Genomic DNA, 24,568 nt, shown 5'->3' with positions numbered 1-24,568 from the left:
TAGTGGGACGTTTAATAAATGTTTGCCACTAATTACTGTCTTGTGTTATTTCTGCTTCTTGTGCCTCTGCTAGGCGCCTCCGTAGCCAGGTGGGAAGGAGCAGCAGTGCGTAGCACACGCTTCTTGATTAGACCGGGGTTCGAGCCCGTCACCACCAAATACGGAGGATGCGGAAAGGTTAAGGAATGACCACCACATATCCTGGAGAAATATGGCCTTAGTTGCTAATGCTCCTAAAAACCAAACAATAACAACAACAACAACAACCTCTGCTACTACTTTCCCGTGACGTTTCTGGTTATGGGCTCCTATGCGATTCACATTCCTTTAGATGTTACCTACCACCCCTAAATGTTTGTACCAATATTTTTGAGACACCCTGTATATACAGAGTTGGCTTCACATTAGGAATATCTACCAAATACTTCCCGGTTGTTTGTCTGTTATTTGGTTTTTAGGAGCATTACCTTTCCGCATCCTCTGTATTTGGTAGTGACGGGCTCCGTATTAGATGGGCTCGAACCCCGGTCTAATCAAGAAGCGTGTGCTGTGCACTGCTGCTCCTTCCCACCTGGCTACAGAGGTGCCAATAATACTTCCCGAGGCCACCTTTTGCAGGTAATACAATCTGTACACATCTTGGCATGGACTGTGTTGCAGGTGTCCTGTAGTAGTAGTACTACACATGCACTGCACAATGTAAAAAGTAATGCCTGCATATTATCACGTGGATGGCTGCAGCATCAAATGTCCGTTTCCAACAAGTCTCAAACATGCTCGAGATGAGATGAGATCGGGAGAACTATGTGGTCATGGGAGAATGAAAAATTCATTGATCTCATCCTGAAACCAGTTAGCAACCTGCCAGGCTTTGTGGCATAGCATGTTGTCTTGTTGATGACACTGGAGTTGTCTGTATACATTCCACTCACAAAGGGGCATACTTGGTCAGCAACAACAGAAAAGTAGGAATTCCATCAAGCTATTAACAGTAATCAAAAGACCCAGAGTATCCCATGAAAAGAGTCTGAAACCATAACACCAACATTGCATCCAAGATGCCCTGGCCTCATGTTGCTTTCTCCAAATGAGGATATGCCCATCAGTATGATAGTTGGAAATGGAATACATCAGAACAGGTGACAAATTTCCATATGCCAATGGTCCATGCAGGGTGCAGTTTTTTTCTGATTCTTGCACAGGTACCTATGATGGCCATATAAGCTAATAATCAACACACAGTCCATATTAATACCTCCCAAAATCGGTTGCTCTGACCCTATGACTTCAATCCCCCAAGCACCCAGGAAGGAGTTGGGCATTGCCCAACTCCTTCCCTCCTACCTCCCATCCCAACACATTGCCTGGTGAGCCCTATCACCATAAACATTTTCCTGTTCTTAACAGTTTCCACCCCTGTAGAGAATGGGTTGCCTCTACAGGAGTGTCCCTTCTGCCCCCCTCCATTCTTCTACTCCTGGTAGATGTCTTCTTATCATCCACCTTATTCACCTTCACCTATCTTACAAGCTAGAATTATTACTCCTGCTTTCTTTTTCAACAATTTTTTAGGGGCCATCTCTGGCAATTCTACAGCATAAGCCATAGGCTTCCTTGCACCATGTGGCCATTGCTAATACTAATGAGTATCAATAGTGGAGGCCAGCAAACAGTGCCCCACAGATATTTTCTGTGCAGCCCAAAGAGTGTTTGGCCCAATAAATTACAATGCTGCCTATCTGTTCAGTCATGTATTGCACACATATCATGAGTGATACTTTTCATTTATTTTCAGACTTAATTCACTTTAGCACTGAAATATTTCTGGATGAAGTAGCAACAAAGTAACAAAATTATGAGTTCATATATGATTTCAAATTTTTTTACTATCTATTTTTAAAATCAAACAAAAAATATTTATACAAATACAAAAAAAATGTCAAAATGCAAATAATAAAAAAATAAATTAAAAATAATTTTTTTTCACCAAAATTTAATTACTACCAATAGTTTTTCTTTTTTAAATGAATATTGGTTCATCATTTTCTGATTTGATGCTGTTTTCTTTTCAATCCCTGAATTTGAAGGTTTTTGAAATAGTCATAATTCACAGTGGAAATGAATGGCAATAGTGAAAGCATATCCCTCTTCTTAGCTTTAGTGACTATTCGAGGAGCAGCATAAATGCTGTCTTGGTTGACAATAAAATAAATTTTATTACTACTTCCTACAGTCAGTACCTTTGTCATCAACATTAAAAATCTATGTCTCTGTTCAATGTATTCTTCAATTTCAGTGTCCAGGGTAGCGTTATCCACTTCATTTCTAGCCACTTAAATGGTAAGCCACCATCTGTAGTTTTCTGGGTTTTAACCATTTCCTCAACTTTGTGGACAAAAAAAAAATTTGAAATGATTTTTACCACCTGAAAAGGTGATATCTTTTCAGGTGAAAAACTCTATCCTACTCTAAAGAAAATAATTAATCATGCTCAGAATAGAAGGCATACTTACTTATTAGGCATAATAAAATGAAGAAGTGCCCAGAGTTCCCTCAAGGAATTCTGCAGTGGAGTTCCCGTTATAAGTAGCCGATGATTAGTATCGAAATCAATTAGTGATCTGTACAATAAAGAATCATCATTTTTCAAGCGATGGGCTTCATCAACTCCTAAAACGGCCCAACTCATATTACCTAAGAAACTCTGTAAAGGAAATGACATATAAATATCCTTAACTGATTGCTCATATCATATCATTTACTAATATAATATAAACTATATGTGTTTTTAATCTACCTGCACTTGCATGGATTGATTGGATCCCAACAAATATTAGTCCTTTTTGGCTCTTCAAACACTTTGTGCCCAAGCTTAAATTCAAATTTAATTTCTCTATAAGAAGTTCAAGAAATTTCTGTTAACTCCAAGAAAATGAGAAAAAATCCCAATGAGCTTGACTCTTAATATTTTGTGTTCTGGCTAAAGTTCTGGCAGGAAAAGACAGAATGTCTTTTCCTGCCACTTTTTTGTCTACTGAAAAATAGTTTCAAGTAACTTTTTCCTTTGAAATTTTAGTAGAAGTGTACAGTTTTTACTGAAAAGGTATTGAAACTTTTTGGTGCATTGTACAATACAAAAACACTAGGTTTATAACTTCTGCAGAATGCAAGACCTTCCCATTTTTCAAACATAACTAGTTCACGTCATTTGTCCTTCACTGTTTTCCGTAGTTTCTTTTTCAGTTGTATGCAAAGATAGATTTCCATCTCGCTGATGAATTATTTAATTGACTAGATTTTTTGTGGGAAAAAAAAAAAAAAAAAAAAAAGGTTAAAACTCTGTACCTATCTTACATTGTGCACACATAAAAAAGTATTTACACAGATTAATTTTTGTAAAGCATTCTGTCATAGTATCAAGATAATATAAGAAGGTACTATCTTTTGCTTGTCTAACAAAGATAGACCATTCTTGAATATACATTTGGTCTGGTATTGAAAGGTCAAGAAATATTATCTGTTGGCACTTCTGACATAAGTTTTCAAAAACTGACGTCAAATTAAAAAAAACTTTGCAACCACTTTATAAATTGTGCAAAAAAAAAAAAAAAAAGAGAAGAAAAGTTAATTAATACACACAGTGCATTACATTTCAGGCACATTATCAAATAATAATAATAATGATTTATATAAAAAAAAGCAATGGCTTTTACATACAAACCAAAAGTATTTTATTTCTGTGCATGCAGAACATTATCATTCATTCCCCCAAACAGCATATGGAAAAACATCTAATATGGATAGCCTATGTGATATGTATGAAAACAAGAAACAATAATTGCTGGATTTCTATCGATCTGATTTTAATGAAATTTGGGATTGCACTACACACCTGTCTAACTGAGGCACATTAAAATATATCATGAAAATCATTCCATCAAGAGTTGAATTATTACATGCAGATGAATGGACAAAGAAATAATAATTGTCAGATTACTACTGACACAATTTTAACAATTTAGGAATGGCATGAAAAATTTTTCCAAAAGAGCCAAATACAAAATTTTATGAAAATCCATTAGGAGTCAGGTTATTACATGTGTGAATGGACAGACCAACATGGTAAATACAAACAAGCACATTATGAGTATATGTTAATGCACCTAAAAAGTGTGAAGCAAATTATCTACTGTCAAGTATAATATCTGTCAAGTATAATAGTATAATGTCAAGTATAATAGTATAATGTCAAGTATAATATCTGTAAAAGTTGTATCAAATAGAAAACTTTGTGTCCACCTACATTTAAAGTGTTACTACTCATATCAGGAACAAATGGAAAGAATAATGGCATATTATTTGTTCCATTTGGAATGGAATATTATTAATGGAACAAATTATATTAGGAATCAGACTGTTGGATAAGAAGAGAAACATGTGGATTAGGCAGCAAACTCAACTAAAGGACATTCTTATCAAAACTAAAGAACTGAAATAGAATTGTTTTGTATATTTATCAATGATATTGATGAAGGTATATCAGGCTTAGTGTCGAACTTTGCAGACAATACAAAGGTTGGCAGGGTTGTTAATGACAGTAATGGCAGTGTGCTACTGCAACAGGATCTAGAAAAATACCCATATGCAAAGTACTGCATATGGGTAGAAGTAACCCCAGGGGAACATACCAACTGTGTGATACGACACTTATGATGGTAGAAAATGAAAAATACCTGGGAGTAATTGTGCAGTCTGATATGAAGTTTTCTGAGCAATGCAGACAGGCTGTCAGAGCAAGTCATGGGGTTTTGTCAATGATATATAGGAATTTTGCTAGCAGGAAAAAGGAGGTTTGTTATTTGTTATTTGGTTTTTAGGAGCATTAGCAACTAAGGCGATATTGCTCCAGCGATATACGGTGGCCATTCCCTGACCTTTCTGCATCCTCCATATTTGGTGGGCCTGAGCTCGAACCCCGGTCTAATCAAGAAGCGTGTGTTACACACTGCCGCTCCTGCCCACCTGGCTACGGAGGCGCCAAAAAGGAAGTGATTGTCACTTTGTATAAGGCAATGGTCAGGCCATGCCTTGAGTACTGCATACAGGTCTGGAGGCCTCATTTTAGGAAGGATGTAGATTTGCTTGAGCGTGTACAGAGAAGGGCAACAAGATTGGTGAGGGGAACGAAGGGATCCTCTTACCAAGAAAGGCTTAAGTTCTGCAAATTGCAATGGCTGGAGACTAGGCACCTGCGAGGTGATCTGACTGAGGTGTATAAGGCCTTGAATGGGTTGAGCACGCTGAATTCTGAAGGGATTCTTCCGCTTGCTCAGATCACAAACCTAAGGGGGCATAAATTTAAATTGAGGAAAGACAGCTGTAGAATAGATGTGCAGAAATTTGCCTTTAGCCAGCAGGTGGTTAATTGCTGGAAAAAACTTCCATCTGTCGTTGTGGAAGTTGATAGCTTAAATAAATTTAAGGAGGAACTGGAGAAACTTTTAGAGGGAATGGTTGTGTCGTGGGTTTTTTTTTTTTTTTTTTGGCTGATGCTACATAAACTCATACGCTTGCTTTCTTGCATCACATGCCTCTATTACCATTACTATAACTAATACTTGGGCAGGACACACAGCTCAAAGACATGACAGATGGACTAAGAAAATAACAGAATGGTACCCAAGAGGAGCTAAAAGAAAACCGGGAAGACAACAATGGAGATGGACAGATGAAATTCAAAAGTTCGTGGGTAGTAAATGGATGGCCATTGCACAACATAGAAGGAACTGAAAAGTTGCTTTAGAGGTCTTCATCTTTTTTTTTTTTTTTTTTGATTTGGTAGTTGTTGGCGCATCGGCTTCTGTGGCCATATTGCACCTCCCAAGGTTTTTGCAGTACTTTGATCCAAGCCCGAGGCGGGAATCGAAACCGCGACCTTTGGGTTGCCGGGCAGGTACTTTACCCACTCGGCTAGCCCGGTCGGCGAGGTCTTCATCCTGCAGTGGACTGAAAATGGCTGATGATGATGACTCACATCAGGGTTTTTTTTTTTTTATTTATTTATTTTTTTAAATCTGTATTATGACAACACCTTTGTTATGTACCCAAAATAATAAAAAGAAAAATTTCAAGGAAAATTATCTAAATGTAGCTGTTATATGAGATGTGATCAAAACTTTCAGGTATTGGAAAACTTTTTCTTGAAACTGCAACATTATAGTGTGGTGTGATTTTTCACATTTTCAGTGCTATGACTCATCTAAATATAGTAATGCATCTATTGTCAATTTATCAGCATTTAGTATAAATACAAGATGTTCTATGTGTTTCATCAAATTTTAAACTATATGATTTTACTGAGTGAATCTATATCAAATTATGCAGGAAGAATACTCTTGATTTGATTATCAGCAGTGATTCTTCATGCATTAAGAATCTGCAGATAAATGAACCACTAGGTGGCAGTGATCACAGTGTGCTGAAGTGGGATTTACTCAAAGAGGTAACTACCATTAGGGGTAAAGGGAAGGGTTATTGCTTTCGTAAAGGCGACTATGATGGAGTGAGACAGTATTTAAATTCTATACAGTGGGACCAACTGATGATGTTACTAACAGCAAATGCAAAATGGGAAGCATTCAAAGAATTTATCTTGGAAGCTACTAGGCTATACATACCAACTAAGAAATATTGTTCAGGGTTTAGGCCTAAATGGATGTCAGATGAACTAATGAGACATATGGCAGAGAAGAAACATGCATGGGATACATACAAATTAACACATGACACAGAAGCCTATGATAGATACAAGTTGATCTGTAACCAAGTTACAAAGGAGGTTAGGCAGGCGAAGGCAGATTATCAGAAATCTTTGGCAAGGGATGCAAAGAAAAACAGCAAAGAGTTCTTTACTTATGTAAACTCTAGAAGGAAGGGGTTGAATCAGATTGGTCCACTTGATATCGATGGGTCAACTGTTCATGATCCTGCTCAGGTAGCTAACAAACTAAATGAATATTTTGCATCGACATTCACACATGAGGAGTTATTTAGCGAGGGGAAGGCTAGAGGTGTATTCAACTCTAGCAGTAAGCTAGAGAATCTTGTAATAACTGAGAGTAAAGTGGAAGAGAAATTATTGACGATAAACACAAGAAAGGCACCCGGGGTGGATGGGATCTATCCAGTTATATTAAAGGAGGCAGCAAAGGAAGCAAGCAAACTCGTAGCCATAATTATGAGGGCTTCCATGGACTCAGGGGAGGTACCCACAGACTGGAGATGTGCAAATGTCACCCCAATTCACAAAGGAGGATCAAAGGCTGACACAAGTAATTATAGACCTGTGAGTTTAACTTCTGTTCCAGGAAAATTAACGGAGGCACTAGTTAAAGAAGCACTGCAGGATCATTTAGACAAGACTTCAGCTATAGCTCGGACACAGCATGGTTTTGTTAAGGGGAAGTATTAACACAGCATGGTTTTGTTAAGGGGAAGTATTGCCTGACCAATTTGATTGGATACTATGATGCAGTCACAAAGGAACTGGATGCAGGGAATAACTTTGATATTACATACTTGGATCTTAGAAAGGCTTTTGATACTGTTGCACATGGAAGACTGCTGCACAAATTGGAGCAGTGTGCATTGGAGGCAAATTGCTGCTGTGGATAAAGGGGTGGCTGAGGGGGAGAAGACAGCGAGTGGTAATCAATGGACACTGCTCATTGTGGACTAATGTTATTAGTGGAGTCCCTCAGGGCTCAGTGTTGGGTCCATTATTGTTTTCTGTATTCATAAATGATATTGATGAGGGTATATCAAGCTTAATGTCGAAGTTTGCAGATGATACAAAGGTAGGCAGGGTTGTCAAGGACACTACTGACACTATGCTGCTGCAACAGGATCTGGAAAGGTTGAGCAGATGGGCTGAGAGGTGGCAAATGAAGTTTAACATTGACAAATGTAAAGTACTACACATGGGAAACAGCAACCCCAGAGCAACGTATCAACTCTGTGGTACTACACTGACAGTGGTAGAGAATGAAAGGGACCTGGGGGTGGTTGTGCAGGCAAATATGAAGTTCTCTGAGCAGTGCAGACAGGCTGCAAGAGTAGCTCATGGTGTATTGTCAATGATATATAGGAATTTTTCTAGCAGGGATAAGGAAGTGATTATTCCCTTGTATAAGGCAATGGTCAGGCCACACCTTGAGTACTGTATACAGGTCTGGAGGCCTCATTACAAGAATGATGTAGAGCTGCCCGAACGAGTAAAGAGAAGGGCAACAAGATTAGTGAATGGAACAAAGGGGTGCTCTTATGAAGACAGGCTTAAGTTTTGCAAATTACAGTGTCTGGAGACTAGGCACCAGCGAGGTGATCTGATAGAGGTGTATAAAGCCTTGAATGGTTTGAGCATGCTCAATGCTGATGGGATTCTTCCTCTCGCTCAGAATAATCACGAGAGGGCATAAATTCAAATTGAGGAAAGACAGATGTAGGATAGACGTGCGGAAATTTGCCTTTAGCCAGCGGGTGGTTGGTTGGTGGAACAGACTTCCAGCCCTTGTCGTGGAAGTTGATAGCCTAAATAAGTTTAAGGCTCAGCTGGACAGGTATTTTGAACGAACAGAGGGGTGAAGTGGGTTTTTTTTTTTTTTTTTGGCTGATGCTGCATAAACTTGCTTTCTTGCATCAAATGCCTCTACTAATGCTAATGCTTAAAATTAGGAAAAAGTGCAATAGAAACCCATAAAATGTTAGGCTTTCAGGGAAGAAATGGTAAAAATGGTAAAAAGGTCGTGCACAGGCTTTTGGTTTCCAAAGTTTAAAGAGGCTGCTTGTCCACTGAAGATGATCCACACTCTGGCCACCCTTCAACTTTAAAAAGAAATAATTCAGTTGCTTGTGTTTGTGATCTGATCAGGAGTGATTTAACTATCTACAAAACTGTCAGTGAGATTGATATTTCTCATGAGAGATGTCAATCAATTTTAACAAAATTTTGAAATGTGTTCATTTAGCCAAGTCTGTGCTTTGCATTCTCATTCATGATCATAGAGTGACAAGTTTTCACATGGGAGAATCTTGATCAATGTGCTGCTGACCCAACCTTTGTTTCTTCAACCATTACTAGTGGCAAATCATTGCATGTGTAGCTATGACCCTGAAACATAGAAGCCTCCATTTTTTCCAGGCCCAAAGAAAACCAAAGGCCTGGTCATCCAATAGTAGCCTCTGTCTTCGCAAAGACAAATAAAAAAAAAAAAAAAAAAAAAAATTAGGGAATGGAAAGGCAAGCCAATCTCGATCAAATGTGAAGAAAATGCTTATCGTATTTTTTGCTGATAGGACATTGCTCATTGTGAATTTGTCTCGTAGCATCAAACAGTGAACCAGGAACACTACAAACAATTCTACAGCAATTGCAAAATGGCATTCAGCAAAAATGGCATTCAGGGTACTGGCATTTGCATCACGACAATACCCCTACAACTGGCACATATAAAGTTTGGACAAACGATGTCACTGAATACACTATTCAAAATTGTTTTTCGAAAGCAGGATTTGCATTGAATACAGAAGTTGAACCACAACTGGATGAACAAGATGAACTGCCCCTTTCAAAACTGAAAAACTTTTGGACATTATTAGAATCGTCTGGAAACATCAAAATGAAATAACACTGGATAGTTATGTTTATGTAGATCAGCAGAACATCCAAATGAAGATGAAATACTGCTGAACAGTGTTAGACGCGACCAGATCACGAAGAAATTAACGATGACGCTGAAGACGCATCAGAACAACCTGTAGAAAAGCCAACTCACGAAGAAATGATTAACACTTTTAAAACGGTTCGTATGGGTCTACAGTTTTGTGAAAATGTTCCTGATAATGTTTTTAATGCTCTGAACAAATGTGAGGTTTTCTTTGAGAATCAGACAATTTTTTAATGTACTGTGCAAACGAAAATTACAGATTTTTTTTCATTTGTGATACTTACCGGCGAAAATCGTGTAAACGTAATTTAAATAAGTGTTTTTGAAATAAAATACATTAAAAATAAATGTAGATTCGTTTTCATTTTCTAATTAGATAACAATTTCTAATAAAAAAGATATTCTCTGTATAATGAAATTTCTCTATAACGAATTTTTTCGCCGAATTTATCGAATTCATTATAGGGAAGTTCGACTGCATATATATATACTGGGATACATTACATTTACTATTCTTTCTTTCCACAGTGAATCCACACTTGATACTATATCTAGATATATCTAAGTTGATATACATGGTATTATTTCCAGTTCTTCTATACCTTAAATGTTTCCTTGGAATTGTTGCATATTCATGGACTTATTTCATTTTTAGTCACTAAGTTACTTATATCCCTGGAGTTATATCACTTCATAATTGGATATAATGTTAACTGATTCTTTTTCCTTGGTTTCATTTACTACTATTTCCACTGGTTTTGGCGCATTATAGCCTTAGTTGCTAATGCACCAATAAAATCTAAATCAAACCAAAACTGCAATTTCCACAGTAAATTTATACTTGATACTACCTGTGAATTTATCTAGTATTATATACATGGAATTATTTCCTGTACTATAAATGTTTTCTTGGAATTGTTTCATATATACAGACTTTTTGCATGTTATTTCATGTTCCTTTATGTCATGTTCTTTTATAATCGGTTCCATAAAATGCACCTCCTTTGGATCTTAAGTCACCATGTTACTTATTTCGTTGGATTTTAACCAGTTCTTTTTCCTTGGATGCACTTTCATGCAAATTTGGATAGATTATAATTATTAATTTATTTATTTCTCAAAATATTTGATGATTCTTATTTACCATACTCCTATACGTTTACTTTTCAGCTTATTATAACGTAGTCCCATCATTTGGCATACATGTATATGTTTTTTGACACCATATCATTCTTTATATGTTAAGAGTAATGTTTAATTTTGTATGACTGTATCTATTCCAGCCGCGTTTCTTTTTCTTTTCGTTTTTTCAACGCTAATTATAAATTATCTCCATGCACTTGTATTCTAAATACACCTACAGAGGTCTCTATTTTCCCACTATTTTGAATTTCTTCACAGCTTACTATTAAGTCCGCTTTGCTGCTAAAAACTGCTTTCTCGTGAGATACATTGCTCATTTGGTTTAAGCCTGTATACATTCACCTACACTACTGAATTTGTGCAGCTCAGCTCCACGCCTTTATTGAAATACTCCAGGTATCGTACACTTTCAATGTCTTATCATACTTTCAGTTTCGTTTTAGATTCATTTCTTGACATGTCTCAACACAAATTTTTCCTAATACAAACATTTGGTATTAGCTCCCTTTTATACTAATGCTTACAAATCCAGAGCCCTTTCTACAAGGTTGGGCTTCACAGCCCCAGCAAGCTTAGTGTTATTTAATAACTTTTTCTTGCTTTTTTTATCTTTCTGCTGTCTAATCCTAAATTTCTTGCCGTTCATTAAACTATTAGTGTAATACGAGGGTGAAACGAACGTTCCTACTACCCTACTTCTATTGCTATTTTTTGTCTTTATTAATTTAAAATACTCCTTTTCTCTTCCCCATCCTCAATTTAATACCTCACCCTTATATACCATTTGCTTGTTCCAAATTTATTTTTAAAATACATTGTTTTCTTATCTATACAAAATTAAATCCTTACACTAAATTCCACATATTGATATTAACCATTTTTATCAGAACTCAATGCTTACATTAAATATATTGATATTAACCATTTTTATCCTAACTCAATGCTTATTTTTACCTAAATAAATTAATACTGTAATTGGACTACCTTGTCCATACGGTATTAGAAAGTACTAATTTCATTTCATTCCTTTTTTTGGCCTTTCACTTTTCTTCTACTACTATTGACAAGTATAGAAATGCAGTTTTTGATTCATAGTCAGGTGTAGTCGCCTGATGAAATACCTGATCATGTATCAATATTTATTTCTGCTAACATCAGATTAAGCATTTTTTGCATTATCTATATTAGACCTTTTGCTAAAATTGTTCCCTCCCCATATCCAATGACAGCTATACCATTTCCATTTTATTTTTATTTGCATTTTATTAATATTTTGTTGTACTAATTTTACTTTACACTTCCCCCACTTTATATTGGCTTGGCAATTCAGCCCATAATTTACTTAATTCATCATAACCTCTAGGATATTAACATTCTTCCACCTTTCACTAATCTACTATTATTCTTTTTCTATTTTCCTCACCCTTATAGTAACTGGCACCTTGTGTAACTTTAATATCCATTTATACTTACTTAATTTAACTTAATATTAATACAAATTACATCTACTCTTGCATCCTGCATCCTTTAATGCTGCTTTGGGCTTTTAGGTGCATCTGCCATACCTAATTTTTATTAATCTTGCTTTCACCAAAACCATTTCATCTACTATTTACCTCTTTTCTATGTGACTCTTTAAATTTTTCTTTTAAAGAATTACATTGAAAACACATTTTATATATATATATATATATATATATATAAATCTTTATTATTATTAAAACATACACAGAACAGCAATGATACCCACTACTGCTTAAGAGGCTAAGGTTTAACAGAGGATATAAAAAGTATCATTATAATAATAAAATAAACATATTTAGTTATATATTTAGTAAAACAAAAAATTAAAAATAAATAAATTGTCAGGTGAGAGCCTTATATCAAGATTCTTGGCATCACATAACAGATAATATTAAGTACAGAATTTTACACAGTCACATTAAACTATTTCAATTAAACATTACACTTTACACAGTCACATTAAACTATTTCAATTAAACATTACACAAAGCATCAATAACAGGTGCACAGATAGTCCATTCCATCCCAATGGAGTTTAAACTGGGATGCCCCACTGAAGAAACCTATGCCTTCAGAGATATCTGATGTGCTGTCAGCCTTAGGGACCTGTGATGGTGATGAAGCTGCATCTCCATCACTATTCCTTACTGGGTCAAATATACTTTCAATTGTAAATAACACTGCAAAGCAAATTCCACTTACCTGCCACATGATCTAGGTTGTCTATGGTTCCCCCACTACCATCGTTTAAGTGCCTACCCAATTTATTTTCACATGTCTTACACTGCTCAGAAAACTTCATATATCTGCCTGCACAATTACCCCAAAGTCCTTTTCATTCTCTACCACAGTCAGTGTAGTACAACAGAGTTGATACGTTACTCTGGCGTTATTGCTTCCCATATGTAGTACTTTACATTTGTCAATGTTAAACTTCATTTGCCACCTCTCAGCCCATCTGCTCAACTTTTCTAGATCCTGTTACAGCAGCATATTGTCATTAGTGTCTTTAACAACCCTGCCAAACTTTATATCGTCAGCAAACTTGGACATTAAGCCTGATATACCATTATCAATATTATTTATAAATACAGAAAACAACAATGGACCCAACACTGATCCGTGAGGGACCCCACTAATAACATTAGTCCACGAAGAGCAGTGTCCATTAATTACCTCTCTCTGTCTTCTCCCACTCAACCATCCCTTTATCCATAGCAGCAATTGGCCTCCGATGCCACACTGCTCCAATTTGTGCAGCAGTCTTCTGTGCAACAGTATCAAAAGCCTTTCAAAGATCCAAATACATCATATCACAGTTTTTCCCTGCATCCAGTTGCTTAGTGACCACATCATAGAATCCAATCAAATTGGTCAGACAAGACTTCCCTTTAACAAAACCATGCTGTGTCCGAGTTATAACTGAAGTCTTGTCTAGATGATCCTGCAGTGCTTCTTTAACCAGTGCCTCCATTAATTATATTATATAATTTTGCCATTATTAATACTAATACAGTCCTAATATCATGGGAATGTTATTATGTTATTTGGTTTTTAGGAGCATTAGCAACTAAGGCCATATTGCTCCGGGGATATGCGGTGGTCATTCTCTGACTTTTCCGCATCCTCCGTATTTAGTGGTCACGGGCTCGAACCCTGGTCTAATCAAGAAGCGTGTGCTACGCACTGCTGCTCCTGTCCACTTGGCTACAGAGGCGCCTGGGATAAGGAGGTGATTATCCCCTTGTATAAGGTGATGGTCGGGCCACACCTTGAGTACTGTATACAGGTCAGGAGGCCTCATTTTAAGAAGGATTTAGAGCTGTTGGAACGAGTACAGAGAAGGGCAAAAAGATTAGTGAATGGAACAAAGGGTTGCTCTTATGAAGACAGGCTTAAGTTATGCAAATTACAGTGACTAGAGACTAGGCATCTGTGAGGCAATCTGATTGTGATTTAGCATTAGTAGAGGCATATGATGCAAGAAAGCAAGCTTATGCAGCAGCATCAGCCAAAAAAAAAAAAAAAACCCTCAAATTTCACCCCTTCCATTCCTTCCAAATACCTGTACAGCTCAACCTTAAATTTATTTAGGCTATCAACTTCCATAACAAAGGATGGAAGTCTTCCACCAACCAACTACCCGCTGGCTAAAGGCAAACTTCGGCACATCTATCCTACAACTGTCTTTCCTCAATTTGAATTTATGACCTCTCGGGTGATTATTCTGAGCAACAGGAAGAATCCGATCAGCATTGGGCATGCTCAAACCATTCAAGGCTTTATACACCTCAATCAGATAACCTCGCAGGGGCACCTCGTCTCCAAACACTGTAATTTGAAAAACTTAAGCCTTTCTTCGTAAGAGCAACCCTCTGTTCCATTCATTAATCTTGTTGCTCTTCTCTGTAGTTGTTCCAACAGCATTTATAAGACCTAGAATGGCTTGAGCAAGCTCAATGCTGACTGGATTCTTCCTCTTGCCCAGATTAATCACCAGAGGGGGTTTAAATTGAAATTGAAGAAGACAGTTGTAGAATACATGTGCAGAAATTTACCTTTAAATAGCGGGTGATTGATTTCTGGAACAAACTTCCATCTGTCGTTATGCTAATGCTAACATACACGATCTGACAATTTCTTAAGCCATGTTGAAGAAATGCACTTAAATCGAAAGGGTGCAAGAATATTTGCTGATGCTATTGAGGCAGTTTTAGATGAATCGGAAAACTGCTAGCTTCATAAGGGGAGATTCACAGACTAAAACATTAACAGCAGCCACAGGCAGAGGCTAAAGCGATTCTTGGAATGAGCAGCAGCCTAGAGAGCAAGTTGCTGGGGACTTCAAGAGCTGCTCAGAGTCATCACATAACAAATAAATACATGGGCTAATAAATACAAATAAATATTAGGGGAACTAAGAGTAAGAACAGGTGCAAGAACACCAATTTCAGATGTATAGTAAATAAATTTGATGAATTTGAAGTGCTGATCAAGGCGTCAAAGGCAGACATTGTTTGGATATCAGAGACATTGTATCACAGATATAATCTGTGTAGAATTGAAATTTTTGGAGTACAATGTGTACAGATAGGAAAGACAGGGTAAGAAGGGAGAAGTGGTTATGCAGTTAGTTAAGAAACACAAAATCTAACAAAGTGCATCCAGTTGACATGGGTAAACAGTGCAATGATGAGTCAGTTTGGTGTGACATAAACACTTGGAAAGGGAAAATGAGAGTAGTAATGTATTATAAGCCTAAAGACTCTGATGAGTACAACAAACAATTATGCAGAGAAATAGAATGGGCCAGTAAATCAGAATGTCTTGTAATGAAAGATTTTAACTTTCCAGATATTGACTGGAACTTGTGTGTTTGTCACTTGCATGCTAGAAAGAGTCTTGGGGATTTATTGGAGGATTGTTTTCTACAGCAACATGTTCGAGGGGCAACAAGACGGGATAATACCCTTGATCTGATTATCAGCAGACATGGTGCATGCAACAGGAATTAGAAGATAAAGGAACCACTAGGTGGCAATGATCACAGTCTACTGATGTGGGATTTACTTAAAGGTGTAACCATCATGGGTAAAGGGAAGGGGTTTTTTTTTTTTTGTTTTTGTAAAGGTGACTACAGTGGACTCATGAAGTTTTTGAATTCTATACAATGGGATCAACTAATGATGTTAAAACCTTTATGATAAATCGGAGGCCTTCAGGGAAATGATCTTGAAAGCTACTATGCTTTTCATACCAACTAATAAATACCGTTCAAGATTTAGGCCTAAATGGAAGTCAGATAAACTAATGAGACTTGTGGCAGAGAAGAAAAATGCTTGGGATGCATATATATTAGCAGGTGACACAGAAGCCTATGGCAGGTATAAGCTAGTCCGTAATCAAGTCACAAAGGATGTTAGGTAAGCGAAGGCTGATTACGAAAAATCCTTGGCAAAGGATGCAAATAAAAACAAGAACGACTTCTTTACTTATGTAAACTCTAGAAGGAAGGTATGAATCAGATTGGTCCACTTGATGTTGGTGGTTAGACTCTTGATGATCCTGATCACATAGCTAACAAACTGAATGAATATTTTACATCTACATTCACACATGAGGAATTCTGTAAGGAAGGGGAGGGCAGAAGTTTACTAAATTCTACGAGGGAGCCAAATAATTTTGTAATAACAGAGAGCCAAGTGGAGGAGAAATTGTTGAAATTAAACATAAAAAAGGCATCTGGGGCAGGTGGAATATATCCAATTATATTGAAGGATGCGCGAGGGAAGTAAGCAAAGCCTTGGCCATAATTATGAGTATGCCCTCGAAGGATTAAAAGTGAGGGGCCCATCAAGCTCAGCTGCCCACACCAATGCCAGAGCTTGCACTTGGTCATCACGCAACACTGTGGCAGCCCCCAAGGCAGAATGCGCTGGTCCCAAAGGAACTAGTAGTTGTTGGTGACTCTATTGTCAGGGAAACGGGAAACATGTTTTGTAAAAAGGATAGGTGGAACAGGACCAGGGTATGTCTGCCAAGGGCAAAGGTTGATGACGTTGTAGAGCGGATATCATCTTTTAAGGGCACAAAAGGTGATATAGTTGTACACGTTGGCACTAATGATATTAAGAGTAGGAGACCGGTGGAATTACTTAACAAGTACAGGTTACTGTTGAAAAAAAGCCGTGAATTAGGGTTGAATTTGAAAGTGTCTGCAATTCTGCCCAGACACGATAGGAGGGAGTATATGATGAGAGCCCTGTCGATCAATTCGGCCCTGGAAAGATTCTGCAAGGCTCGAGGGGTAGAATTTTTTTTCAACCTGGTCTGTACTTGTTAACAGGAGAGACTGCTTCTACAGGGATGGGATACACTTAAATAGAAAGTGTGCAAGAATGTTTGCTGATGCTATTGAGGCAGTGTTAGGTGGGTCGTAAAACTGCTAGATTGGGGGGGATACAAGGACTAATAGATTAACAGTAGCCATTGGCAGAGGTGAAAGTGATCCTTGCACTGCTTCTATTGTAATGAGCAGCAGCCTGGAAAATAAGATGCAGGATATTTCAGAGACTGCTGGGAATCATTGGGGTACAAGTAAACACATGGGTTGTGTTAGGGTACCTAAGAATAGGACAGGTGCATGTATACTTGCGTGTACACCAATGCTAGGAGATTGGTAAATAAATTTGATGAATTTGAGGTATTGCTACAAGCATCAAAGGCAGATGTTGTTGGGATTTCAGAGACGTGGTGTCACACAGATATAAGGAGTGCAGAACTGGAATTTGGGGAGTACAATGTCTACAGAAACGATAGACAGGATAGAAAGGGAGGAGGGGTTATGCTATTAGTTAAGAAATACATAAAATCCAAGGAAGTGAAGCCAGTCGACATCGCTGGACAGTGCAGTGTTGAGTCAGTTTGGTGTGACGTAAGAATTGGGAGATCAAAATTGAGAGTAGGAGTGTGCTATAGGCCTAATGACTCTGATGAGTATAATAAGAGATGTACAGGGAAATAGAGTGGGCCAGTAAATGAGAGAGTCTTATAATTGGGGATTTTAATTTCCCAGATATTAACTGGAATTTGGGGGCTGGTCACTCACACATTAGCAAGGCTTTTGTGGATTTATTGGATGATTGTTTTCTACATTAGCATGTTCGGGAGGCAACTAGAGGGAATAATACTCTTGATCTGATTATCACTAGTGATTCTTCATGAATTAAGAATCTGCAGATAAATGAACCACTAGGTGGTAGTGATCACAGTGTGCTGAAGTGGGATTTACTCAAAGAGGTATCTACCATTAGGGGTAAAGGGGAGGGTTATTGCTTTCGTAAAGTCGACTTCGGTGGTCTGGGACAGTATTTAAATTCTATACGGTGGGAAGAACTGATGATGTTCCCAACAGCAAATTCAAAATGAGAAGCATTCAAAGAGATGATCTTGGAAACTACGAGGCTTTACATACCAACTAAGAAATATTGTTCAGGGTTTAGGCCAAAATGGATGTCAGATGAACTAATGAGACATATGGCAGAGAAGAAACATGCATGGGATACATACAAATTAACACATGACACAGAAGCCTATGATAGATACAAGTTGATCTGTAACCAAGTTACAAAGGAGGTTAGGCAGGCGAAGGCAGATTACGAGAATTCTTTGGCAAAGGATGCAAAGAAAAACAGCAAAGAGTTCTTTACTTATGTAAACTCTAGAAGGAAGGGGATGAATCAGATTGGTCCACTTGATATCGATGGGTCAACTGTTCATGATCCTGCTCAGGTAGCTAACAAACTAAATGAATATTTTGCATCGACATTCACACATGAGGAGTTATTCAGCGAGGGGAATGCCAGAGGTGTATTCAACTCTGGCAGTAAGCTAGAGAATCTTGTAATAACTGAGAGTAAAGTGGAGGAGAAATTGTTGAAGATAAACACAAGAAAGGCACCTGTGGTGGATGGGATCTATCCAGTTATATTAAAGGAGGCAGCAAAGGAAGTAAGCAAACCCTTAGCCATAATTATGAGAGCTTCCTTGGACTCAGGGGAGGTACCCAAGGACTGGAGATGTGCAAATGTGACCCCAATTCACAAAGGAGGATCAAAAGCTAACACAAGTAATTATAGACCTGTGAGTTTAACTTCTGTTCCCGGAAAATTAATGGAGGCACTGGTTAAAGAAGCACTGAAGGATCATCTAGACAAGACTTCAGTTATAGCTCGGACACAGCATGGTTTTGTTAAGGGGAAGTCTTTCCTGACAAATTTGATTGGATACTATGAGGCAGTCACAAAAGAACTGGATGCAGGGAATAACTTTGATATTATATACTTGGATCTTAGAAAGGCTTTTGATACTGTTGCACATGGAAGACTGCTGCAGTGTGGCCTTGGAGGCAAATTGCTGCTATGGATAAAGGGGTGGTTGAGGGGGAGAAGACAGAGAGTGGTAATCAATGGACACTGCTCATCGTGGACTAATGTTATTAGTGGAGTCCGTCAGGGTTCAATATTGGGTCCATTATTGTTTTCTGTATTTATAAATGATATTGATGATGGTATATCAAGCTTAATGTCCAAGTTTGCAGAAAATACGAAGGTTGGCAGGGTTGTCAAGGACACTACTGACATTATGCTACTGCAACAGGATCTGGAAAGGTTGAGCAGATGGGTTGAGAGGTGGCAAATGAAGTTTAACATTGACAAATGTAAAATACTACATGTGGGAAACAGAAACCCCAGAGCAATGTATCAACTCTGTGGTACTACACTGACAGTAGTAGAGAATGAAAGGGACCTGGGGGTGGTTGTGAAGGCAGATATGAAGTTCTCTGAGCAGTGCAGATGGGCTGCAAGAGTAGCTCATGGTGTATTGTCAATGATATATAGAAATTTTTCTAGCAGTGATAAGGAGGTGATTATTCCCTTGTATAAGGCAATGGTCAGGCCACACCTAGAGTACTGTATACGGGTCTGGAGGCCTCATTTCAAGAAGGATGTAGAGCTGCTGGAACGAGTACAGAGAAGGGCAACAAGTTTAGTGAACGGAACGAAGGGTTGCTCTTACGAAGAAAGGCTTAAGTTTTGCAAATTACAGTGTCTGGAGACTAGGAACCAGCGAGGTGATCTGATAGAGGTGTATAAAGCCTTGAATGGTTTGAGCATGCTCAATGCTGATGGGATTCTTCCTCTTGCTCAGAATAATCACCTGAGAGGGCATAAATTCAAATTGAGGAAAGACAGATGTAGGATAGACGTGCGGAAATTTGCCTTTAGCCAGCGGGTGGTCGGTGGGTGTAACAGACTTCCATCCCTTGTCGTGGAAGTTGATAGCCTAAATAAGTTTAAGGCTCAGCTGGACAGGTACTTCGAATGAACAGAGGGGTGAAGTGGAAGTGGTTATTTTTTATTTATTTATTTATTTTTTTTTTTTGGGTGATGCTGCATAAGCTTGCTTTCTTGCATCAAATGTCTCTACTAATGCTAATGCTAACTAATGCTAATACTAAAAAATGATGCAAAATAGGTCACAATGTGTCTGCCATTCTTCCTAGACACGATAGGAGGGATTATATGCTGAAAGCCTTGTGGATTAACTCAAGACTTCAAGGACTCTGTAAGGCTATTGGGGGAAAATTTTTATCAGCTTGGCCTACACTTGTAGGCAAAGCTGATAACAATTATGGTATAAGGAATGTGTTTTGTAGAGACAGGATACATTTAAACATAGGTGGTGCAAGAGTTTTTGCCAGTATTATTGACGATACCTTAATGGTTCAGGAAAACTGCTAGTTTGGGGGATAAGGATAATATAGATACATGTTTATCTGATAATATTGGTCAAAGTAACACTTCCACATACCTCAAGTTCTTGTTTGTTACAGCAACAGAACATATTAGCAAGATATCATGAGGGTAGAAACATTTCAAATGTGTGGACAGCTAATGCCAGGGAAGCAAGCCTAAATAACTTTAAGGAGTGCATCAGGGTAGGTAACCATATAAGAACGCTAAGTCTTAATTGTTTATACAGTAAAAGCAGAAGTGTCATCAATAAAATTAGTGAATTCGAACTGCTGGTCAGGACAAGTTAACACTGACATAACAGAGGTTACGGAAATGTGATGCCACCCAGTGACAGGAAATGATGACTTTCAGTACAGTATATATTGTATAATGTATTTAGGAATGAGAGGGCAGACAAAGTGGGGTGGGGAGTCATGCTTCTTATACAAAGCAGCCTGAGTGCAACAAAAGCTTTCCTGTATTCAGACATTTTGCATGTTAGTATAGAGTCTGTATGGTGTGAGATAGTTGAAAGCCAAGGTATACTGAGAGTGGGAGTAATCTACAGACCAGGCGATTTTGAAGATTATGATGAGAGCCTCTATATGCAAATAGCATGGGCAAGTAAGCATGAACGTCTTATTGTAGGTAATTTTAATTTGCCATTAATTGATTGAAGCAAAAGGGAAGGAAACTCCACATGGGGGACAAAATTTTTAAATCAACTAGATGATTTTTATTTGTACCAATATGTCAGAAAAAGTACTAGGGAAAAGAATATTCTAGACCTCATCAACATCCACGAACCAGATGACATTAGGCTGACAATAGAGGAACCAGTACGAGGAAGCGATCATGGAGTTCTACAGTAGATGATGAAGAGAGAGAGAGAGGTAGCAGTAGGTAAACGCAAAGGAATGGATTATAATTTCAGGAAAGGAAATTACGATGGCTTAAATGCTACATGGCCTTTATTAACTGGGGAGATATCTCACAGAAAGCAAATACAATTGAATTATGGTATAACTTTAAAGTATTAATCACAGAAGCTTTGAATGCTTATATACCATTAAAAAATACTCCACAAAGAGGATTCCAAGTTGGATGAATAATGAACTTGCCAGATTAATTGAGCAGAAAAAGCTGGTATGGAAAAGTTGCAGAGCAATAAAAAGTATTGAATCCTATAACAGCTACAAATTGATCTGTAATAGTGCCACAGAAATTGTTAGGCTGGTAAAGGCAGATTATGAGAAATCGCTGGCTAAGAGGGCAAATTGCAGCATCTGGAGACCAGGCACCTGGGAGGTGATCTGATTGAGGTAATGGGTTGAGTAGGATCAATTCTGATGGGATTTTTCCTCTTTCTCAGATTACGAACCTAAGGGGGCTTGGTTTGGTTTGGTATAAGATTTTTTTGGCATATTAGCAACAACAGCTATTATGCACCAAGGCACCCCTAAAGGGGATGTATTCAAATTGAGGAAAGACAGTTGTAGAATAGATGTGAGGAAATCTGCCTTCAGCCAGAGGGTAGTTGATTGCTGGAACAAACTTCCATTTGTCATTGCGGAAATTGACAGCTTAAATAAATTCAAGGAGGAACCAGACAAAATTTCAGAGGGAATGAATGTGTGAAATGGGTGGGGTTTTTTTTTTTTTTTTTTTTCAGTTGATTCTACATAGGCTTGCTTTCTTGCGTCACATGCCGCTACTACTACTACTACTACTAAGAGTGAGGAAAAAGAATTTCTCACATATATAAATGCAAAGAAGAGAAGGACAAATCAGATTGGATCCTTATGTAATGGATGTAGGATAGTATTACATACCCCAGCTGATGTTGCAGATGAACTCAACAATTGTATTGATAAAATTATATATATTTTTTACATTTTCCTCTTATTATTATTTTTTTTTTTACAGAAGAAAAACCGTTTACGTCAATGAGAAATTATGGGAGTGTAGTTGATGTAAATAATGATATTGAAATTTTGCATGAATATTTAATGAAAAACTTTCGCGCCTACAGGCCACTAAGGCTCCTGGGCTGATGCCATATACCTATAATCTATAATCACATGAGTGCGCTGAACCATTGAGACTAATTATGAGAGCATCACTGGACTTGGGAATGATTCCGTTGGATTGGAAAGGTGCCAATGTATCACTAACAATGTATCACTAACAATACATAAGGGCAGTTCTAAGAGTAAAGTGGGAAATTACCAACAGTCAGTCTAACTTCAGTGGTAGGGAAAATCATGGTGGCAATGATCAAGGGTGGAATTCAGGGTCATTTAGATAGAAGTAGAATTCTGAAGGAATCTCAGCATGGTTTTGAGAAAATCATGCTTAAAAAATCTAGTTAGCTATTTTAAGAGGGTCACTCAAGAGCTGGATTTAGGGAATAATTTCGACATTGTTTATTTGGATTTCAGCAAAGCATTTGACTCAGTCCTACATGAGTGGCTACTTTATAAGCTGGAACAGGTTGGAAACACAGAGAAAATCCTTAGATGGATAGCAGGATGGCTTCAGGGAAGGAGGAGGAGGAGGAGGGGGGTTGTGATAAATAGTTATTCCTCGGGTTGGGTTGATGTTAGAAGTGGGGTTCCCAAAGGATCAGTTTTAGGACAACTATTGTATTTGATTTTCAAAAATGACATCGATGAAGGGATAGAGGGTGTGATGTCTAAATTTGCAGATGATGTAAAGATATGTAGAGTAGTTAATGATCACTGCCAAGCAGAGCTTCTTTAGAATGACCTAGACAGACTTCAGGGATGGTCAGAAAAATGGAATCTATGTTTTAATCCAGCAAAGTGTAAGGTGTTACACTGGGGGAACAGTAACCCCAAAAAAACTTCTACACTTGGTGGAGTCGAACTAAAGCCAGTAGTGAAGGAAAGGGACTTGGGTGTTACAATAAGGTCAGACATGAAGTTCTCCGAGCATTGCAGACAGGTTGCAAGGAAGGCCCATGGTGTCCTATTGATGATTTATCGAACATTTGCTAGTATAGATAAGGACATCATAATCCCATTATATAAGGCTATTTTTAGACCACATTTGTAATACAGTGTTCAAGTATGGAGATCGCGTCTAAAGAATACAGAGCTTCGTAAAACAATCCAAAGACGAGTAACTCACCTGATGAGATCAGCAAAAGGACATCCATATGAGGAGAGACTTCGAACATGTGGGTTGCAGAGCTTGGAAACTAGGCACCTTAAAGGAGACTTAACGGAGGCGTTTAAGACTCTCAGAGGCATAAGTAAAACGAATGAAGACAAAATTTTCATGGTTATAAGTGATTCTAGAACTAGGTGCCATAAATTCAAGTAATGGGAAGAGGTGTTTAGACTGGATTGCAGGAAGTTTTATTTTAGCCAGCGAGTTATAAATTACTGGAATAAGTTACCTACTTGGGTGATAGAGGCTGACAGTTTAGGGAAATCAAAGGTCAGCTAGATAGTTACCTACGGGAGGAGGGAAATGCTTAGATTGTCTATTTCCTTTTTTTATTTTATTAATTATATATATTTTTAAATTTTCTTCTTATTATTTATTTTTTTTTCTTTTTTTTTTTTTTTGGCCGGTGCAGCATAAGCCATAGGCTTTCTTGTGGCATGTGGCCATTGGTAATACTAATAATTGTGCACCAATTGGCATGTTGTGTGGGCTGAAATACCCAGAATCACTTACGGAGTAAACTCTACTCCCTCCTCCTGAGATCGACTTAAGAGGCCATTAGAAATTTCTCCAGTCACCAATGGGAATCTCACATAGGCATCTTCAAACAAGTGACAAGTAGTGAAACTATTATACTGCTCAATGGACAGACAGACTTTGAACTGGAGAAATTCTGTATATTCC

The 24,568-nt window shown here is 37.8% G+C and overlaps 1 protein-coding gene across 3 annotated transcripts in view; it reads right to left on the bottom strand.

Annotated features, from left to right (window-relative positions):
* Positions 1–24,568, bottom strand: part of Chd1 (chromodomain-helicase-DNA-binding protein 1) — a 606,282-nt gene that overhangs the window by 306,779 nt on the left and 274,935 nt on the right. For all 3 annotated transcript variants that reach the window (XM_090371234.1, XM_090371253.1, XM_090371245.1), the window contains exon 14: positions 2,514–2,704. In XM_090371234.1, coding sequence (XP_090227360.1) covers positions 2,514–2,704 — 191 coding nt within the window. The remainder of the gene's footprint in view (positions 1–2,513; positions 2,705–24,568) is intronic.

This window comes from Mastigoproctus giganteus, chromosome 1, assembly GCF_048544385.1.
Source record: "Mastigoproctus giganteus isolate SK-2022 chromosome 1, ASM4854438v1, whole genome shotgun sequence".
Taxonomy (NCBI): Eukaryota; Metazoa; Arthropoda; class Arachnida; order Uropygi; family Thelyphonidae; genus Mastigoproctus; species Mastigoproctus giganteus.
Note: the sequence above shows the minus strand (reverse complement) of the source record. Positions and strands in the feature narration are given on the sequence as shown.